Genomic DNA, 20,628 nt, shown 5'->3' on the forward strand with positions numbered 1-20,628 from the left:
GGTCTGCAGCTGTGACCGCCCACCGTTTCAGGATAAATGAATCCAGCATTTAATCCACCGTTGCAAAAAAAGAAAAGGACGCTGAAGCGTGAAGCTGTTGCCACAGCTGTGCCTACAGGCACAAAACTCTTGCACTTTTTGAGAAATAGCTTTTACATTTATTTATTTTTGATGGAGAGAGACAGAGCACAAGTGAGGGAGGGGCAGAGAGAGAGGGAGACACAGAGTCCAAAGCAGGCTCCAGACTCCGAGCTGTCAGCACAGAGCCCGACGCGGGCCTCGAACCCACAGACCGCGAGATCATGACCTGAGCCGAAGTCGGACGCTTAACCGACTGAGCCACCCAGGTGCCCCTTGTGAAGTATCTTTTGATCGCATATGGTAAATGTAGCTTTTATGTGGGTGCAGGATTGCCTTAAGGAAGGCATACTTAAAACTCTAATGTGATTTGAGAAAAAGCAAAGTCATTATATGACGACGTAGAGCAAACGGAAGGTGAAGGACCTAGCACCGGAGAATCGGATGCCAGCAAAAGATGGTTTGATGAGTTTGGAAACAGGTTTGACTTAAAAAAAAAAAGTCAAGATAACAGGAGAAGTAGCTTCTGCTGACCAAGAGGCAGTAGATGAGTTCCCAGAGGCTGTAAAAGAAAATCACTGAGGAGAAAGGGTATCTGCCTGAACGTGTTTTTAATGCAGACGAAAGTGCCCTGCTCTGGAATAAAAATGCCACAGAGGACATTTATTAGGAAGAGAAGCGAGCACCAGGATTTGAGGCAGGAAGGGGCAGGATAATCCTGCCATTGTGCAATACGGTCCAGTTTACAATCAGGACGGCCCTTATCTATAAAGCCGCTAGCCCTCGAGCTTTGAAGGGAAGAGGTAAACACCAGCTGCCAGTCTTCTGTTTGTAAAACAAGAAGGTCTGGACACAAGAGCCCTTTTTCTGGATTGGTTCCCTTGATGCTTTGTCTCTGAAGTCAAGAAGGACCTTGCCGGTAAAGCGTCGCCTTGTACAGTTCTTGCCATATGAGCCAATGCCCCTGGCCACCCAGAACCCCATGAGTTCAATACTAGAGGCATTGAAGGGGTTGACTGCCCCCAAACACAACGTCTCTATTTCAGCTTCTGGATCAGGGTCATCACCTCTAAGGCTCGTTACACATGGTACTTTATGAAAAGGATTGTCAACACTTTGAAGAGAACCCTGATAGAAAGTCTAGAAGGATTCCATCGCTGAAAATCCATTTTGGTTGTAGAAGAAGCCACAAATGCCATCAAGCCTGGACCAGTAAATTCCTGCCGGAGAGAACTGTGGCCAGATGTTGCGCATGACTTCACAGGACTTAGGACAAAGCCGATCAAGGAAACCATGAAAGAGAGTGAAAGAACGTGGAGGTGGCCTAAAAGATCGGCGCTGAAAGGTGATATGGATCTTGGAGAAATTCAAGAGCTAACAGACACCACACCAGAGGAATTAGCAGAAGACGGCTTGAGGGAGACGAGCGTTTCCGAACCAGTGCTGGACGATGAAGAAGACCTTGAAGAAGCGGTGCCAGGAAACCGATTGGCACTGGACAGTCCGGCGGAAGGGTTCGAGTTACTCAAGACTGCTTGTGACTTCTTTTATGACCTGGATCTTTTTCTGATATGGGTACTGAAACTGAAGGAGACAGTGGAAGAAAGATTGGTACCGTATAAAAACACTGTTAGAGAAGGCGCCTGGGTGGCTCAGTCGGTTGAGCATCCGACTCTTGATTTCAGCTCAGGTCATCACAGTTTGTGAGATCGAGCCTCACGTCAGGCTCTGTGCTGTCAGCATAGAGCTTGGGATTCTCTCTCTCCTCTCTCTGCCCCTCCCCTGCCCTTCTCAAAATAAATAAACGTTAAAAAAAAAACAACAACATTGTTAGAGAAATGGAAAAGCGAAGAAGTCAGACAAATTACAACGTATTTCTGTAAAGTTACACAGAGCGCTGTGCCGCGTCTCCAGCCTCCCCCTCCCCCTCTGCCACCCCTGAGGCCTCAAGCCGACCCCTCCTCTGCTTTAGCCTACTCACCAGGAGACTAACCAGGATAAGGACCCTTACGATGAGCCACTCCCATTTAGTGAACGGTAAATCATCATCGTGCCATAGAGTTGATGTACTCTGTGGGTCTTCGTGTGACAATCTATTGACTGTATGGCAAGAACGGTACAAGATGTTTTTGTATTCTGATTGCCTGACCATTCATCGTGTCAGACATCGTGTGCAAGACTCGTGTGGCAGTGGACCGCCTATTCCCGTGTGGGCGTTAGGTGAGTGAGATTTACTGTGAAGTTAATAGCATGTTGGTTTTCTTACTGTTTTATAACTTTGCTTTCAAAGAATTACGTCACCATACAGTACAGTTCGTCTCTCTCCGGTAATTGGAGGAAGTGTGTATCAACCTATCACAGGTACGTGGTTTTTAAAAAAATGTATCAGCGTTTCCAGCACTGTAATGTGAATATGACTGTAATACTGTGCACCATAAAAACTTGGTAACGACTCATTCATCAGAGCATAGGCGAGGCTACCATGAAGCAATCGTATTGATTACACTAAGCTACCGTGATGCAGTCTTATTGCTGCTGCTTCATTATTAGTGCCTGAATCATTATACCTATAAGTAAACACGAATTTCTTTCTCACATCTTTTTTTTTGCTATCCGGTGTTAGTAATGCATGTAACGTCCACATCGTTCTGCTTCATAGGAGATAATGTTCACGTGGGTGCTGACAGATGATTCATCTCATAAACAGACAACATAAACTTACAGTATAGAGAAATACAGGACGGGGCTGTAAATAGATTTTTCTCTTCCTCGTGATTCTCTTAATAACATTTTCTTCTCTCTAGCTTTCTTCGTGGTAAGAATACGGTGTGTAATCCATACACAAAGTATGTGCTGATTAACTGTTCTTATTATCGGTAAGACTTCCAGTTAACAGAAGGCTACTAGCAGTTAAGTTTGGGGGGAGTCAAAAGTTACACATGGAGTTTTGACCTCACAGGGTGTCTGTGCCCCTAACCTCTACGTTGATCAAGGGTGGGCCGTCTACGCGAAGTGCCTAACACATCATCTGATAGAGTAGGCATTCCATAAATGGTACCCCTCAGAGATTTCCCGTCTAACTATAACATGGGGCTTCCCATGGATGAGCAGATACAGCCCGAGGATCTTTGTTTCTCCTAGGAAAACAGAACAGTGTCACCTAAATAGATTAAATGAATAGTACTTGTGTGGCGCCTGGGTGGCCCAGTAGGTTGAGCGTCCGACTTCGGCTCACTCAGGTCATGGTCTCGTGGTTCATGAGTTCGAGCCCCACAGAGTCGGGCTCTGTGCTGACAGCTCGGAGCCTGGAACCTGCTTCGGGTTCTCTGTCTCCCTCTCTCTCTGCCCTCCCCTGCTTGCACTCTCTCTCTCAAAAATAAATATTTTAGGGGCGCCTGGGTGGCGCAGTCGGTTAAGCGTCCGACTTCAGCCAGGTCACGATCTCGCGGTCCGTGAGTTCGAGCCCCGCGTCGGGCTCTGGGCTGATGGCTCAGAGCCTGGAGCATGTTTCCGATTCTGTGTCTCCCTCTCTCTCTGCCCCTCCCCCGTTCATGCTCTGTCTCTCTCTGTCCCAAAAATAAATAAACATTGAAAAAAAAAATTAAAAAAAAATAAATAAATAAATATTTTTAAAAAATTAAAAAAATAGTACTTGTGATGGTACTTTATAAATCCTAAAGAATTATCCAAATGTAAGGTATCATAATTTTGTCATTGTTCGTTCATTGAACAAGTTTGAGCTGAGCACCCACTGTGGGCCAGCTACACCAAGTCCTCAGAGCTAGAATAATGCAGCAGTGGACAAAACATTATATTTAGCGGCGAGAGACAAGACACAAATAAGTGAAAATATATACGATTGACCTTTGAACATGTGGGGGTTAAGGCATCAAGCCCCCCCCCCCCCCAACGCACACACAGTTGAAAATCCACATATAACTTTTGGCTCCCCCAAAACTTAGCTACCAATGAAGCCTTACCGGTAACATAAACAGTCAATTAACACATATTTTGTATGTTATACACATAATATACGGTATTCTTACAATAAAGTAAGCTAGAGGAAAGAAAATGGCGTTAAGGAAATCATAGGAAAAAGAGAAAATACATTTATAACCCTGCACTGTCTTTATGGGGAAAAAAAATCCGCATATAAGTGGACCAGTGCAGTTCACACTCCTGTGATGTTTGAGCACAATTGTGAAGGACGTAAGACAGCAAGCCATACAAATACATATCTGGGGGGAGCATTCTAGACAGCTGGCTCTGCAGGCGTGAAGGCCTCATGGCGGCAGCACGCTGCCTTCGGCCGGGAGCGAGATCACCACTGCGACCGAGCCGTGTGACAGGAGGGAGGTGGCAGGAGATGGGGTCAGAGGAATACCTGGGATGAGGTAAGGGGCACATCGTGTAGGGTCTCGGGAGCCACCGTACGGACCGTGTGTGGGAAATGGGAAGCTGTTAGCTGCTAGCTGAAACGCACGTTTCAGAAGGATCGCTGTGGCTGCATGTTGAGCGGGATTATCCGCGAGGCAAGGGGTGATGCCAGGAGGTCTATTTGGGAGGGAACTGCGGCAGCCTTAGCAGAGGACTTTGGCGGCTTGCACCCTAGCGGGAACCGTGCAGGCACAAGGAGGGGCTGGATTCTTGAATTTGAGATTTGGGGGTCAGTGAGGGAGAGAGGAGTCCAGGTTTTTGTCCTGAGTGACCGGAAGGTTAGGGTGGCGTTTGCTTGAGTCAGGAGGACTGAGGTGGAAGGAGCAGCGCGTTTTGGGGTAGAAGGTCAGGAGTTTGCTTTTGAACGTGTTTCAGACACCTGTTGGGCTTCTGAGCAGAGAACTGAGTTCTGGGGGGATCTGGGCGGAGACCCAGATTTGGGGAGCCGTCAGCACATAGCTGTGATTTCAGGTTCCCCAGCAGCATACCAGCGTCAGAGAAGGGGGGTGCTGGGGACCTGAGGTCAGGAGGTGAGGAGCAAGCAGGGGAGACCAGCGGCGTGAGGAGGAGAGGAGACCCAGGAAAGCTCGGGATCCAAGAAGCCAAGGGAAGAGTTTTCGAAGAGGAGGGACTATTAAGTTGGATCAGATGCTGTAGCCGAGGCAAATAGGGTGAAGGCTGAGAACTGAGCATCCGATTTAGCAGACTGAGAGTCCTTGGTGACCTTGACAAGGAGAGTGGAGAAGATGTCTGAGAAGCGAAAATACCTGTGTCGAGAAAAGTGTGCAAGTTGAGAAATTGTTTCCTGTCCTCAGTTTGGACTGTTTTTAAGCAGCCCTTTGGCTAGGAAATAGGTGTGAATTCTCAGCCAGTCCATTTAGTCCGTGCTGCCCATGGAATTCTTCAGATTCTGAGAAAATAACTTGCCTTAGTTGTTTCTACCTGGGTTTCCGGCGACAAGGAGAGTAGCATGTCCTCAACGGGACCCTGGCGTGGGGCCGCCCAGCACCCTGTCACCCTGTCACCCTCGCCAGAGGGTGACCTCTTCGCTGTGACCTCAGGTCTGCAACTCAGCTTTCCCAAACCAGGGGAGGGGTCCTTGGGGGCCCGCCCCCTGCCGCTTCTTCGTTGTTCAGTAGGTGGTGCTCTTCTGCCTAAGTTAGAACAAAACCAGGCCCCCTGCAAGGTTCTGGGGGAGTCCAACTCCTAAAGATGAAGAGTGGGCTCCCTCCACTTGGCAAATAGTTCCCCTGCAGGGTCGGGCAGAAGAGTTGCTGTGTAGACCCCACAGGGGCTTGGCAGGTGGCACTTGTGAGTAAAGGTCATCTCCCTCCCCACATGCAGCGCCTGAGAGAAGAAATGGAAGAAATCACGCAGCAGCAGCTGGTCCATGACAAGTACTGCAAAGACCTCATGGGCTTCGGGACGAAACCTCGCCACATCACCCCCTTCACCAGCTTCCAGGCTGGCCAGCCCCCGCAGTCCAACGCCTTGGTGGGACTGCTGGGGTACAGCTCTCACCAAGGCCTCATGGGTTTCGGGGCTTCCCCCAGCCCAGCGAAGTCCACGCTGGTGGAGAGCCGGTGTTGCAGAGACCTGATGGAGGAGAAATTCGATCAGGTAGGTGGCGAGAGGCCTGCCCCCTCCTCTCCCAAGCCCCGTGCTCCCTTTCCGTGGCCAACCCTGTGTTCTCCTGTCTCAGGTGTGCCAGTGGGTGCTGAAATGCAGGAATAGCAAGAACTCGCTGATCCAAATGACAATCCTTAATTTGTTGCCCCGCTTGGCTGCATTTCGACCTTCTGCCTTCACAGGTGAGGATGTCCGTGGACACGTCATATCATTACCTGTTTAAGGGAAATCACACGGAAGTGATTCCAGAAAGTTACGTCTGCCTCTCATTGGAAACAACAACTAAGGGGCTAGTCTCTGGTTTCTCTGTCTCTCGTCTGATTTCAGTGGGGCCCGGCGTAGGGTTTCCACAAGCGTCTGAGGCAGCCGACACGGCAAGGACCAGAGTGTGTAGGCAGAGAGGCAGTCCTGGAGCCAAGCGACTTCGTGTGTGGGGAAGCCAACAAGTTCATGACGGACGTCAGAGGGACCGAAGGAAGGGCAGTTTGGGTTGAGCTACTCTGCAGCAGCCCCTCTGTGGGGCGGGGAGGATGTGGTGACCACCCTGTTTCTGCCCCTGGTGTGGTCACCCACTGCCTCACCGCTCACGGGGAGGAAGGACTGGAAGTTTCAGAGGCAGGTTTCGGGGATGATGGCCTGGGGCTCCTGTATTCCTGCCCTGTTTTCACTGGGCAGCAAGAATTCCCAGCTCCCAGAGCTGCCCCTGCCCAGATGCTGGCTTCTCCCTTGGGTCTTCCTGGGCTACTCTGGCCGGAAGTGCTCTTCCCCCTTCCTCGATAGCCTCTGGCCGTGGAAAGACTTTGGCGTCAGACCTGGGATGAATCTTGCTTCTGTCCTTCACCGTGAGGTTTCAGACAGGTTATTTGACCTTCCCAGGCCTCCACTTCCTGACCCGTAGAGGCGGAATAACAACAATCCTTGCCTCACAAGGTGAATCGTGTTAATGCCTAAACACCTGCTCTAAATGCCTGGCACAGAGTAGGCCCCCATAAGTGGAAACCATTATTCTGTTAGTACTGCCTCCTCTGCCTCCTCAGATCCATCTTAGAAGTAAGGTAAAGGGAAAAATTAGAATAATACTCTGGTTGCCTGTTCATACTTAATATCCTCATCTTACCTCCCTGCTTGCTGAGTGCAGAGCCGCCGTCTCGAGCGTCTCTTTGCACTTCACTGTGGTGCCCGTCGCCTGTGCTTAATAAGCGTTCAGGACCAAATGAGAGCCAGGAGTGGAAGTGGAAGGTCAGCCTGACCCTCCACAGACGCCATCCTCTAGCACACAGACTCATTTCACACTCCCCAGTCCAGATGAAATAGGAAAAAAGTATAGTTGGTGAGGTGTTAAATATGCTGCGTGTGAGAATAGAAGGTGTTGAGGAAGGACAAGACAATTAGCCACATAAAATCAATGAACCAGAGAGAAATGATATCATGAAAATTGCCCATATTTTTTTCCAGTTTTCCGTTTTTCCCACCTGGTACCCAGCAGCTATTCTCTTCTTTAATGACCAGACATGCCCCTGTTCAGTAGAGCCTTAAATAATTGTGGTGTGAAAGTCTCTGGTTCAAAAGAAAGTAATAACTAGGCCAAATTTGATCAAAGTCTGTCATGTTGTGGAAGCAGTTACCCCAGTAAGTTCAAAGGACCGCCTAGCAGCAGGATACAGAGGCTCAGAGGGCCCCTAGGTTTATTCTTTTGATGTGGGTTTTTGTTGTTTTATTAAATAATATACTAAAGCCTGTCGTTGATGTTCAGCCTGGGCAGCCTCCATCCATAGAGCCTCATTGGGAAAGTGCCACATTTTTAGAGCTTACAGTTTGGACGTCGCCGCTTAAACTTCCTAATGACGGAAGCTCTGGACCTATCAAAAATGCCCTAAGATTGGGCTGGGCTCTCTCACAATATCAGATCCCTTAATCTCTTAGGGTGCTAAATCTGGCAAAGGAAATCACCCTCTTGATTTAAGCTCCCTTCCTGCTGAAATGCTGTTCCCGTCCAGAAGTCCCGTCTTCCTGGCTGACGTGATGTGATTTTTCAAGCCCCAGCATGCTTCGGTGTCATTTGACCACGAGAGCCACGAGAGAAGATCTTTCTCGTCAGAATAAATGCAGGGAGGCATATGTGCTGTCTGGGACTTCAGCTCACTGCCTCCTAAATGAGCTGTGGCCCTCAGCACCCCTCACTTTCTAATGGATGTGCGGTCTTGCCTTCTCTGCTGCTGTGTATGTTCTTGAGGCCAGCAAGATGGAAGGGAAGAAATAGAGAGAGGCAAAAATCAGGAAATTCCAACCTTCAGAGGAGTAATAACACTTTGGCTTAAATTGCCCAAGAATCGCCTACCCGTGCACATTGGCTGATGTAAACTTAATGAAAATACACTTGTGGCTTCCCAAATTACAGACTAAATCTTGTTCTATTAAATATAACTATAACAGAAATCTCTGGGTAATAGCAAAGTGATTTCCAGGCCTAAGCTGAATAGAATGGCCTGTTTATTGCAAACAGTATCCAACAGTACTTTAAATTTCAACATAATATAAAATCGTTTAGATGATTCTCTTTGTTTTTAAGCAAGATTTAACATATACTTCGTAAGAGCATGCAGTCGTTCCCTCAAAATATAGCACTAATGGGGACGATCGTGCCATGTTATTGTTTCAGAGGCTCTTTAAGTTTTTGGTGGGTTTGTTTTTTTTTTTTTTTTTAATTAAAGGGGGAAAAAAATCTTACATTTCTAATATTTCCAAAAGATGTATCTGAGGAGTGATTAGCAAGCGATTATCAAGACTGGTTAATACATCCTCTAAATTCTTCTTTACATCTTTCCAGGCGGCTCTCTTAATTTATTCCTAAATGTAAGTGTTTTATAGGAACTCTGACCTTTGGTACATACACCAGCCCTGACCTTGAGCCGTATGCCTTGTCTTTTTTGTGATCAGATACCCAGTACCTCCAAGATACCATGAACCACGTCTTGAGCTGTGTCAAGAAAGAGAAGGAACGGACAGCAGCCTTCCAAGCCCTGGGGCTCCTTTCTGTGGCTGTGAGATCTGAGTTCAAGGTCTATTTGCCTCGTGTGCTGGACATCATCCGAGCAGCCCTACCCCCAAAGGACTTTGCCCATAAGTAAGTGTCTCTATTAGGATTTCACCCTCCGCCCCATTTGGTTGGGGAGGAAGGATGCTCTATCCAGTTTCCATGGAGCTCAAGCCCATTCTCTGCATCATTAACCACCAGGGTGTAGCAAGTCATACAAAGAACAACCCTTCCTCAGTTGAGTTCCAACCTTTTTCAAACTAAGTGATAATACGTGTGTGTGTGTGTGTGTGTGTGTGTGTGTGTGTGTGTGTGCATATGTATATATGTACGTATAAGTAGATTGGCCTGGTGAAGGGATAAGCCTCCCCATTCTAGAGCCCAGCCTTCTCGTTGCGGGGAGAATTTCTTTCCGTCCGGTGGCTGTGCTCTGCACCCTGGTCCCTGATGTACACATTGTTCAGTTCGCTTCCTAAATAGGTACCTTGGCCAGCGCTAAGCCACATGGTGCCTTTTGTGCGAATTCAGAAAAGGGGCCCCTTCCTCAAGACATCTGCCATCTGCTGGGCTGTTGTAGATTCAAATGTATGGTGACTAGGGTGTGGCGGGCCCCCTAGAATTGGGCAGGAGATGACCGGCACACCAACAAGTCGTGGCCCTGCCTGGGTAACCTGCCCTCCTCGCCCCAAGGCGGTTTTGAGGTGGGGCATCACAGAATGTCATTGTGTCTCAAGTGGCCACTCACTCACTCTTTCGGTCCTCTGCAGGAGACAGAAGGCAATGCAGGTGGATGCCACAGTGTTCACCTGCATCAGCATGCTGGCCCGGGCAATGGGGCCAGGCATCCAGCAGGATATCAAGGAGCTGCTGGAGCCCATGCTGGCAGTGGGACTGAGGTGGGTGTCGGAAACCTGAGCTCCCGTCTCGGGGAGTATGAGACTCGAACCGCGGTTTCGGGGTGGTGCTGAAAGCGAGGCGTGGGTGTTTGCGTGTGAGATTGGGTAGGCGGGAGAGTGCGCGCTAAACACGGGCTAGTTTTGAATCCTGGTTTCATCTCTAGTTAGTTGTGTGATCCTGACCCGGTTACTTAACTTCTCCGAGCCTCCATTTTCTCACCTAAAAAGCGGGCACAATAGCAGCTCCTGTTGTCTAGGGTTGTCATGGAGGTTAAGTGAAGGAGTTCATGAAATAGCCACTCTCGGCACACGACTTTGTGTATAAGAAGTGCCCGACCGATGTTTGCAGCTATTTATGTTATCGTTGGGAAATGGCCTGGCTTTCCTTGCATTAGTTCTCTTTCTCTGTAAAATAAGGACGATGCTCTCCGTTTGCTTCCCAGATTTTTAATCGAGACTTGGTCTTCTGCAGTGGCTAAATTATATTAAGCAAGTTCCTCTCTGGCAAAGACCAGAAATTCGTAGATTGATCTGAAACCTCTGACCAGGCCAACAGAGTTCCGGTCATTTATCCTAGTTTGTAGTATCCTTTCTACTTTAAAGACCAAGCGGTGATGGGCCTAACCCCCTGCTGGACGAGAAGGGCTGTTTCTTCTCAAGAACAGACAGATGTCTTGTCCAGCGCCATACACGCCTGGTTTCCTTCCCCTCAGCCCTGCCCTCACTGCTGTGCTGTACGACCTGAGCCGTCAGATTCCACAGCTGAAGAAGGACATCCAGGATGGGCTACTGAAGATGCTGTCCCTGGTCCTTATGCACAAACCCCTCCGGCACCCGGGCATGCCCAAGGGCCTGGCCCATCAGCTGGCTTCCCCTGGCCTCACAGCCCTCCCTGAGGCCAGCGACGTGGGCAGCATTACTCTTGCCCTGCGAACTCTCGGCAGCTTTGAGTTTGAAGGTAAGAAATTGCCCCAGCTCTTACCAAGACACGGAGTGTTGCTGGGAACCCCGAGGAAAGAACAAGGGTGCCTAGCATTGCCGGGTCTTGGCTGGGGATCTGGAGACCAGGTAGCTGATCGGGTAGCGGCTCAGCCTTCTGGGCTCTTTGCACGCTTTGTTAATTCGTACTCTTCGTTTCTCTGTCCCACCCTGAGTTTGGGGGCAGATGGCGTTCAGGGAAATTCTGCATTGATCCAAGGAATGAATGCTTCAGAGAGACGAGAAAGTCAGAGATGGAGCCCCACCCCATCCCCCCACATCCATGAAGCGGAGATGGCGTTTAATGCTTTAAAATGTCTAAGCCAGAGGCTTTAAGGTGTTTCCGTTCCTACGGCAGTATGCTTTTCAGCTGTGGCGTCCTGTGTAGTTCGGTTTAGAGTTCTAAGCTGCAGATAAACCCACATTAATGCCCCTAGGGAGATCTGTTTCAGGAGAGAAAAAGGGATACTTTTGAAATTTAAGATCATGTAGGTGGTTGCTCAAGACTACAGGGAAACAAGCAAGTACAAAAAACCTAAATGTGCGGTCTGAATGCTTACAGCCATCTGTGGTTTCCCTCCTGTAGCTCCTTCACTTGCCTTGATTAACACCCAGCATAATATATTTCTAATGAATAGAAAGTAGCTATATTTACACCCAGCCAACATCAGACTCTTCTTTTGCTATTCAAATCTGGGAACTAAAATAGACAAGGTAAATTTGATCAAGAATTGTTTTACTCTCTGGGAACATAAAGAAAGGTTTGGGTCAGAATAAAACGAAATAATTCATCCTTTGAAGGGAATAAAGAAAAGATTAGGATGGGGGGGTGGGTGGGGGGGAATGCCCTTTTTCTGTCTCCCAGCTCCTCTGCTTCCCTTCTGCCTCTGCTGATTCGAAACCCACTTGTTACCTTTTTAAGAGAAGAGTTCTGGGTCAATATCTTGTTGAAAACTGAATTCATCGCCATGAAATGAAAAACGCAGCCAGCAAGTTGTAGGCCTGCCGTCCAGAGCAGCGGTGTTTATTTTGTCTTCTCTCTGCCTTTGTATCCAGGCCACTCTCTGACCCAGTTTGTCCGCCACTGTGCGGATCATTTCCTAAACAGCGAGCACAAGGAGATCCGCATGGAAGCCGCCCGCACCTGCTCCCGCCTGCTCACGCCCTCCGTCCACCTCATCAGCGGCCACGCGCACGTCGTTAGCCAGACTGCGGTGCAAGTGGTGGCAGACGTGCTCAGCAAACTGCTCGTGGTCGGGATCACAGATCCTGGTGAGGTTCATGAGACAGGAGCAGTCTGGGGGAGTTTGGACACCCGGGGCACCGGGAATTAGCCAGTCTCATGGCGTGCCCTCAGGGAGGTGATGGCCGGCTCTTTCTCTGCCAAAGCGTTAGGCTTGGCTACTCCAGCCAGGTGGCGTAAAACGATCTGTCTTTAATCCCGTTGTCTTTGCTCCTGTGAGCAAAGAAAGACAGGTTAGACGAGAGAAGGGTAAGTGGCAGCCTCTCACGAGGCCGGGGGCAGTGGGGGCGGAAACTGGGAAAGGACCAGAGGATGACGGCATTGAAGAGGCATTCCAAGGCTCGATTGCTCTTGCAGACCCCGACATCCGCTACTGCGTCTTGGCATCGCTGGATGAGCGCTTTGATGCACACCTGGCCCAGGCGGAGAACTTGCAGGCCCTGTTTGTGGCCCTGAACGACCAGGTGTTTGAGATCCGGGAGCTGGCCATCTGCACGGTGGGCCGGCTCAGTAGCATGAACCCGGCCTTCGTCATGCCCTTCCTGCGCAAGATGCTCATCCAGGTAATGGGGTGACAGTCACACCTAGTGGCAGTCTGGAAGGGACTGTCATTGTGAGAGCCACTTGGGGAAAGAGAGATGAGGACAAGGAAGGGGAGAAAGATCAACATGCCTGGTAAAAGCCACATTTGGCTCCAAGAGTCCCTGTTTTCCCAGCTTGGCAGTTAGAGTTCAGGGCTAATCGCCTCATGAGCCTCTTACCCCAGCGGCACGACTCCAGGGGCCTCTTTTCCCCGGCAAACCTCGTCTGCAGGCAGCTCTTTTCTTCTTCCTGGCAAGTCACCGGAGATCCCGCTTCTTGGCACGTTTGGCTCAGTCTGCTGCCGATGGTGTCAGTTTTGCTGGCACCTCTCTGTCCCCCTGCTCTCCTGCTCCCACCAGGTCAGGCGCAGAGGCCCAGGATGACAGTGGTTCCAACTCTGCTTCTCATAGTCGTTGCCCCCGGCCTGTGGTCCGTGGCTTTCGTTCTTAAATAACGTCAGATGCCAAGCGAAGCTGCTGGACTGGAGCCAGAGGTAGATTTCGGTTGGCCTTGCTGCTCCATCTATTGGGACTTTTTTTTTTTTTAAGTGGGCCCAGTGTGGAGCTTGAACTCACAACCCCGAGGTCAAGAGTCGCATGCTCCACCAACTGAGCCAGCCTGGTGCCCCAGGATTTGCAATTCCTGCCAAAACCTGACTCCTCAGTTTTTGTCTCCACCTAGCCGCATAAACTCTCTGGCCTCCTGGTTAGGGGCCCATGGTCCAGTCCTTGCCTTGAGTGATTTCCACCCACCTCTTCTGGGTCTCAGTGTGGCTCGCCCAGTCCTTTCCTGTCCCCTGACTCCACCTTGTCCCTACGCCCCGCTCTGCTTCCTGAATCTCCCATGGTTTCTTTCGAAACAGATACTTTCCTAACGCGTAAAAAGTTAAACACAGAAAAACCATTAACGTGTAACTTTCATCCTAAACAAATGTCATGTATTCACGGTCTGTCCTAGCTAAAGTGAGTGTAAGTTGTATCAGTCAACAAATTAGAGGATTATATTATGTTGGCACTTCTGTTTTTATTTTTATTTTTAATTTATTTAAATTCAAGTTAGATAACATAAAATGTAGTATTGGTTTCAGGAGTAGAACCCAGTGATTCATCATCTCCATATGACACTCAGTGCTCATCCCAAGAAGTGCCCTCCTTAGTCCCCATCACCCATTTAGCCCATCCCCCTACCACCTCCCCTCCAGCATTTAAGAGTCTCTTATGGTTTCCCTCCCTCTCTGTATTTATCTTAATTTTCCTTCCCTTCCCTTCCCTTATGTTCATCCACATATAAGTGAAATCATATATTTGTCTTCCTGTGACTGACTTATTTCACTTAGCATAACACATTCTAGTTCCATCCATGTGGTCGCAAATGGCAAGATTTCATTCTTTTTGATTGTCGAGTAGCATTCCAGTGCGTGTGTGTGTGTGCATGTGCACGCGCTCACACATTCTCCCCATTTTCTTTATCCATTCATCACTTGATGGACATTTGGGCTTTTTTCATACTTTGGCTGTTACTGATAGTGCTGCTATAAACATCGGGGTGCATGTGCCCCTTTGAATCAGCGTCTTTGTATCCTTTGGATAAATACCTAGTAGTGCAATTGCTGGGTCGCAGGGTAGTTCTATTTTTAATTTTTTGAGGAACCTCCATACTGTTTTCCAGAGTTGCTGCACCAGTTTGTGTTCCCACCAACAGTGCAAAAGGGTTCCCCTTTCTCCGGATCCTCGCCAACATCTGTTGTTTCCTGAGTTGTTAATGTTAGCCATTCTGACAAGTGTGAGGTGGTATCTCGTTGTGGTTTTGATTTGTATTTTCCTGATGATGAGTAATGTTGAGCATCTTTTCAATTGTCTGTTGGCCATCTGGATGTCTTTGGACAAGTGTCTGTTCATGTCTTCTGCCCATTTCTTCACTGGATTGTTTTTTGGGCGTTGAGTATGATAAGTTCTTTATCGATTTTGGATAGTAACCCTTTATCTGATATGGCATTTGCAAATATCTTCTCCCATTCCATCCGTTGCCTTTTAGTTTTGTTGACTGTTTCCTTCACCGTGCAGAAGCTTTTTATCTTGATGAGGTCCCAATAGTTCATTTTTGCTTTTATTTCCCTTGCCTCTGGAGACATGTCTAGTAAGAAGTTGCTGCAGCCAAGGTCAAAGAGGTTGCTGCCTATTTTCTCCTGTAGGATGTTTATGGTTTCTTATGTCACATTTAGGTCTTTCATCCATTTTGAGTTTGTGTGTCTGGTGTAAGAAAGTGGTCCAGGTTCATTCTTCTGCATGCCGTCGTCCGGTTTTCCCAGCACCATTTACTGAAGAGACCGTCTGTTTTCCACTGGATACTGTTTCCTGCTTTGTTGAAGATTAGTTGGCCATACGTTTGTGGGTCCATATCTGGGTTCTGTATTCTGTTCCACTGATCTGTGTGTCTCTTTGTGTGCCAGTACCATACTGTCTCGATGATTACAGCTTTGTAATGCCCCTTGAAGTCCGGGGTTGTGATGCCTCCAGCTTTGGTTTTCTTTTGCAACGTTACTTTGGCTGTTCGGAGTCTTTTCTGGTTCCATACAAATTTTAGGATTGTTGGTTCTAGTTCTGTGAAAAATGCTGGTATTATTTTGATAGGAATTGTGTTAAATATGTAGATTGCTTTCGGTAGCATACGCATCTCAACAATATTTGTTTTTCCAGTCCGAGAGCATGGAATGTGTTTTCATTTCTTGGCGTCTTCTTCAGTTTCTTTCATAAGCTTTCTATAGTTTTCAGCATACAGACCTTTTACCTCCTTGGTTATTCCTAGGTATCTTATCGGTATTTTTGGTGCTGTTGTAAATGGGATCGATTCCTGGATTTCTTTTTCTGCTGCTTTGTTGTGTTGTATAGAAGCGCAACCAATTTCTGTATGTTGGCTTTTATATGCTGCGACTTTGCTGAATTCACGTATCAGTTCCAGTAGTATTTTGGTAGACTCTTTTGGGTTTTCCACGTTAGGGTATCATGTCATCTGCGAAGCGTGGAAGTTTGACGTCTTCTTTGGCCATTTGTATGCCTTTTATTTCTTCTTGTCGTCTCATTGCCAAGGCTAGGGCTTCTGGCACGGTGTTGAGCAACAGTGGTGAGAGTGGACATCCCTGTCGTGTTCCTGACCTTAGCGGGAGAGCTCTCAGTTCTTCCCCATTGAGGATGATATTAGCGGTGGGTCTTTCATATATGGCTTTGATGATGACTTATGTTCCTTCGACCCCTACTTTCTTAAGGGTTTTTATCAAGAAAGGGTGCTGTATTTTGTCAAATGCCTTTTCTGCATCTATTGAAAAGATCATATGGTTCTTATCCTTTCTTTTATTAACATGGTGTATCACATTGATTGATTTATGAGTATTAAAGCAGTCCTGCAGCCCAGGAATAAATCCCACTTAATCATGGTAAATAGTTCTTTCAATGTACTGTTGAGTTCGATTTACTAATACCTTGTTGAGAATTTTTTCACCCATGTTCATCAGGGATATTGGCCTGTAATTCTCCTTTTCAGTGAGGTCTCTGGCTTTGGAATCAAGGTAATGCTGGCTTCATAGAATAAGTTAGGAAGCTTTCCTTCCATTTCTATTTTTTGGGACAGGTTGAGAAGAGTAGGCATTAACTCTGCCTTAAATGTCTGGTAGAATTCCCCTGAGAAGCCATCTGGCCCAGGACTCTTGTTTCTTGGGAGATTTTTGATAACTGATTCAATTTCTTTGCTGGTTATGGGCCTGTTCAAATTTTCTATTTCTTCCTGTTTGCGTCTTGGTAGTGTGTGAGTGTTAAGGAATTTGTCCCTCCCTTCCAGATTGTCCAGTTTGTTGGCATATAATTTTTCGTAATATTCTCTTATAATTGTTTGTATTTCTGTGGTGTCGGTTGTGATCTCTCCTCTTTCATTCGTGATTTTATCTATTTGGGTCCTCTTTTTTGAGAAGTCTCACTAGGGGGTTATCAGTTTTGTTTATCCTTTCAAAAAACCAGGTTTTAGTTCTGTTGATCTGTTCTCCTGTGGGTTCTTGTTTCTATATCACTGCTCTCATTTTTATTATTTTTCTTCTGCTGCTGGCTTTGGGCTTTATTTGCTGCTCCTTTTCTAGCTCCTTTAGGTGTAAGGTCAGGCTGTGTATTTGGGACCTTTCTTGCTTTTGAGATAGGCCTGAATGGCAATGTATTTCCTTCCCTCTTAGGGCTGCCTTTGCTGCATCCCAAAGGGTTTGGACTGTCGTGTTTTCATTTTCATTTGCTTCCATGTATTTTGTAATTTCGTCTTGAACTTCCTGGTTAACCCATTCTTTAGTAGGATGTTCTTTAACCTCCATGTATTTGAGGGCTTTCCAAATTTTTCCTGGTGGTTGATTTCAAGTTTCATAGTGTTGTGATCTGAAAATATGCATGGTGTGATCTCAGTCTTCTTGTACCTCTTGAGGGCTGATTTGTGACCTAGTATGTGATCTGTTCTGGAGAATGTTCCATGTGTACTCGAGAAGAATGTGTATTCTGCTGCTTTAGGACAAAATGTTCTGAATATGAGTCCATCTGGTCCAGTGTGTCATTCAAAGCCATTGTTTCCTTGTTGATTCTCTGCTTGGTTGACTTGTCCACTGCTGTAAGTAGGGTATTAAAGACTTCTATAATGGTATGATTATTAATGAGTTTGTTTACATGTGTGATTAATTGATTTATATGTTTGGGTGCTTCCAAGTTGGCGACATAAATATTTACAATTGTTAGATCTTCTTGATGGATAGATCCCTTAATTATGATAATAATGCCCTTGTTCATCTCTTGTTACAGTCTTTGTTTTAAAATATGGTTTGCTATAAGTATGGCTACTTTGGCTTTCTTTTGACTTCTGTTAGCATGATAGATGGTTCTTCATGCCCTCACTTTCAATCTGCAGGTGTCCTTAGGTCTCAAATGAGACATAGGTAGCAGAATGGATTAAAAAAACAAGATCCATCAATATGCTGCCGGCACTTCTGTGTTTAGCCTAATGGTTTATTTCTTCAACTGCTGCCCTGTGTGAGGAGTGTCCATCACTTTAAGTCTTTTTAAAATACCTAAGGTTTTACGGGGCACCTGGGTGGCTCAGTTGGTTAAGCGTCCAGTTTCAGCTCAGGCCATGATCTTGCGGTTCGTGGGTTCGAGCCCCATGTCAGGCTCTGTACTGACAGCTCAAAGCCTGGATCCTGCTTCAGATTCTGTGTGTCTCTCTCTGTCCCTCTTCCGCTCATGCTCTCTGTCCCTCTCTCAAAATAAATTAAAATAAACATTAAAAAAATATACCTGGGGCGCCTGGGTGGCTCAGTCAGTTAAATGTCTGACTTCAGCTCAGGTCATGATCTCACAGTCTGTGAGTTCGAGCCCTGCGTCGGGCTCTGTGCTGACAGCTCAGAGCCTGGAGTCTGCTTTAGATTCTGTGTCTCCCTCTGTCTCTGCCACTCCCCTGCTCACACTCTGTCTCTCTCTCAAAAATAAACATTTAAAAAAAATTAGATATATATGTGTGTGTGTGTGTGTGTGTGTGTGTGTGTGTGTGTGTGTGTGTGTGTATGTATGTATATATATAATCTCTAAGGTTTGGGGAAGGAAAAGAAATCATTGTTGAACCTACCAGCCCAAATCCTGCTAAAGAAGCTTGAAACAGAAATATCTCCTAATGAGAATATCAGTATGTTCAGTCAGTAGATGTTTTGAGCACCTGCTATGTTTCAGGTCCTGCTGGGTGCTGGAAACCTATTAATGAACAAGCCAGGCATGGCCTGTGTCTTCTGGAAGGTTACAATAAGCTATCTCATTTTTCTGATACTGGAATGTGAAGCACTATTGAATGAATTTACCATGTACTGAGCTCAGCCCTGGTAACACCAAAATTTCTGATTGTTTTCAAATGCATATACAGACCTTCCCAAGGTGAATTGGACATTTTCATGCCTTGATAATAAGGGACATTACCTAAATGTGCTTTGGCCTTTTTCTGATGCCTTGATCACCAGAGAGGGCATTGGGTATTGTTGTGGGGGCACAGCAATGCTCTCTGGCTCTGGAAATGAATCGGGGATCTTCGAAGTGGCCCTTGCCGCCCCCGAGAGTTGTGCTCTCCTCACGGGCACGCATTTTCTCCCCGCCTGCGTCTCCTTGCTCACGTGGGTCCTTTCTCAGCATCCCTGTCCATCCTCTCTCACAGCTGTCTGCTGTGACAGGGGAAAAACAGGCTGCCAGGGGGATCCAGAAAGTCAGGATTATTAAATCAATAACCGGAGACAAGATATAATGTGAAATTGTAGACTCCTCCTCTGGGTAGCTGAGTTAACATGCACTGTTCTCATGGTTCAGAGATTTCCTTCTGGCAACTTCAGCTCACCAGAAGTCTGTCTATATTAAGCTGTTTCTATGAAGTCGCTATGAGTAGAACGTGCTGATTTGCAGGTGTTTTAAGGATGTCAGAACAAACATGTTATTTCTGTTCATAAAGGTCCAAGGGGAATCAATAGATATAATCCCTCACTGTTGGGGTTTAGATGTGCCTGAAACCACTACTGAGTATTAATATTTCTTTCAACATCATAGCTATTCTGACTGTTCTTAGATTCTTTTGTCATTAGTTATAAGCCCTCTTAGTGATTTGCTGTCTGGATGGAGATTTTTCTCAAAGAGAGCCCTTCCTTCATACCTTATTTCTCTCTCTCTCTCTCTCTCTCTCTTTAATGTTTATTTATTTTTGAGGGAGAGAGGGAAATAAAGTGTGAGCAGGGGAGGGACAGAGAGAAAAGGAGACAGAGGATCACTGTAGGGCTCGAACCTACGAACTGCAAGATTATGACCTGAGCCAAAGTTGGATGCTCAACCACCTGAGTCACCCAGATGCCCCACTTCAATCCTTATTTCTGCAGACCCCTGCTCATACTGTCCCTGGTGGTTTTCTCAGTCTCCTGTGACTGTGCTGCACTGTCACAGCTCTGCTCGGGGACGATCGTGGGACCGTGGGAGCTGGGACTGGTTTCAGACCGTCTCTCTTCCCACCACTGCTGTGTCCCACTGTTTGCCTTTGTCGAATATCTAGCAACCACTTGATCCGTAATGGAGTTCTGGTTCCTTCCTCTGGTTCTCTGCCACCTTTCCCCTTTGACACACCGTTCCTCTCTAGAATTTCCTCTATCATACAGACCTTTCTTCCCTCCAGATTTTGACAGAGCTGGAGCACAGCGGCATCGGGAGAATCAAAGAACAGAGTGCCCGCATGCTGGGCCACTTGGTCTCCAATGCCCCCCGGCTCATCCGCCCCTACATGGAGCCCATTCTGAAGGTAACCCACAATAGCTAGAGAGACTGGCACTTTCTCGCCAGGTGATCTTATGTCAGCTCATTCGGGACGATGGGAGTGTTTCAGTAGAGAAGTTCTTTGGCCCCAGGCTCGGGGACAAGGGCCACATCAGGCCCTTCTCAGCGAAAGAACTACAAAAATCCCACCAATTGCAGGAAAGGGCTCTCTTTACAAGAGATAAGAAATGATGGTTCCAGCACATCATCAAATATGCCTGGAAAGAAGTAGGTAAATAGTGGCATAAAATTGTTCCTTCAAAATGAAGAAAAAATGAGCTTTAAAATCCGAATGCGTTTAGAGGCATGTGAAATCTTTCAGAACTTACGTGCATCTGGGCAGATGACCACACAGGTATCATTTGAGGAGGCATGGGAAACGTTTTTAGATCATGGCACTTCCCA

At 47.1% G+C, this 20,628-nt stretch overlaps 1 protein-coding gene across 1 annotated transcript in view; it reads left to right on the top strand.

Moving 5' to 3' along the window:
• MTOR (mechanistic target of rapamycin kinase) overlaps positions 1-20,628 on the top strand; it is a 135,772-nt gene that overhangs the window by 9,304 nt on the left and 105,840 nt on the right. Inside the window, exons 7-14 of the mRNA XM_047083090.1 lie at positions 5,860-6,135; positions 6,218-6,326; positions 9,082-9,268; positions 9,946-10,074; positions 10,788-11,032; positions 12,109-12,324; positions 12,653-12,858; positions 20,087-20,209. Of these exons, the coding sequence (XP_046939046.1) occupies positions 5,860-6,135; positions 6,218-6,326; positions 9,082-9,268; positions 9,946-10,074; positions 10,788-11,032; positions 12,109-12,324; positions 12,653-12,858; positions 20,087-20,209 (1,491 nt within the window). The remainder of the gene's footprint in view (positions 1-5,859; positions 6,136-6,217; positions 6,327-9,081; positions 9,269-9,945; positions 10,075-10,787; positions 11,033-12,108; positions 12,325-12,652; positions 12,859-20,086; positions 20,210-20,628) is intronic.

Source organism: Lynx rufus, unplaced genomic scaffold, assembly GCF_022079265.1.
Source record: "Lynx rufus isolate CCGP_SWC_20201006 ecotype Redwood Valley unplaced genomic scaffold, mLynRuf1.p SCAF_2, whole genome shotgun sequence".
Taxonomy (NCBI): Eukaryota; Metazoa; Chordata; class Mammalia; order Carnivora; family Felidae; genus Lynx; species Lynx rufus.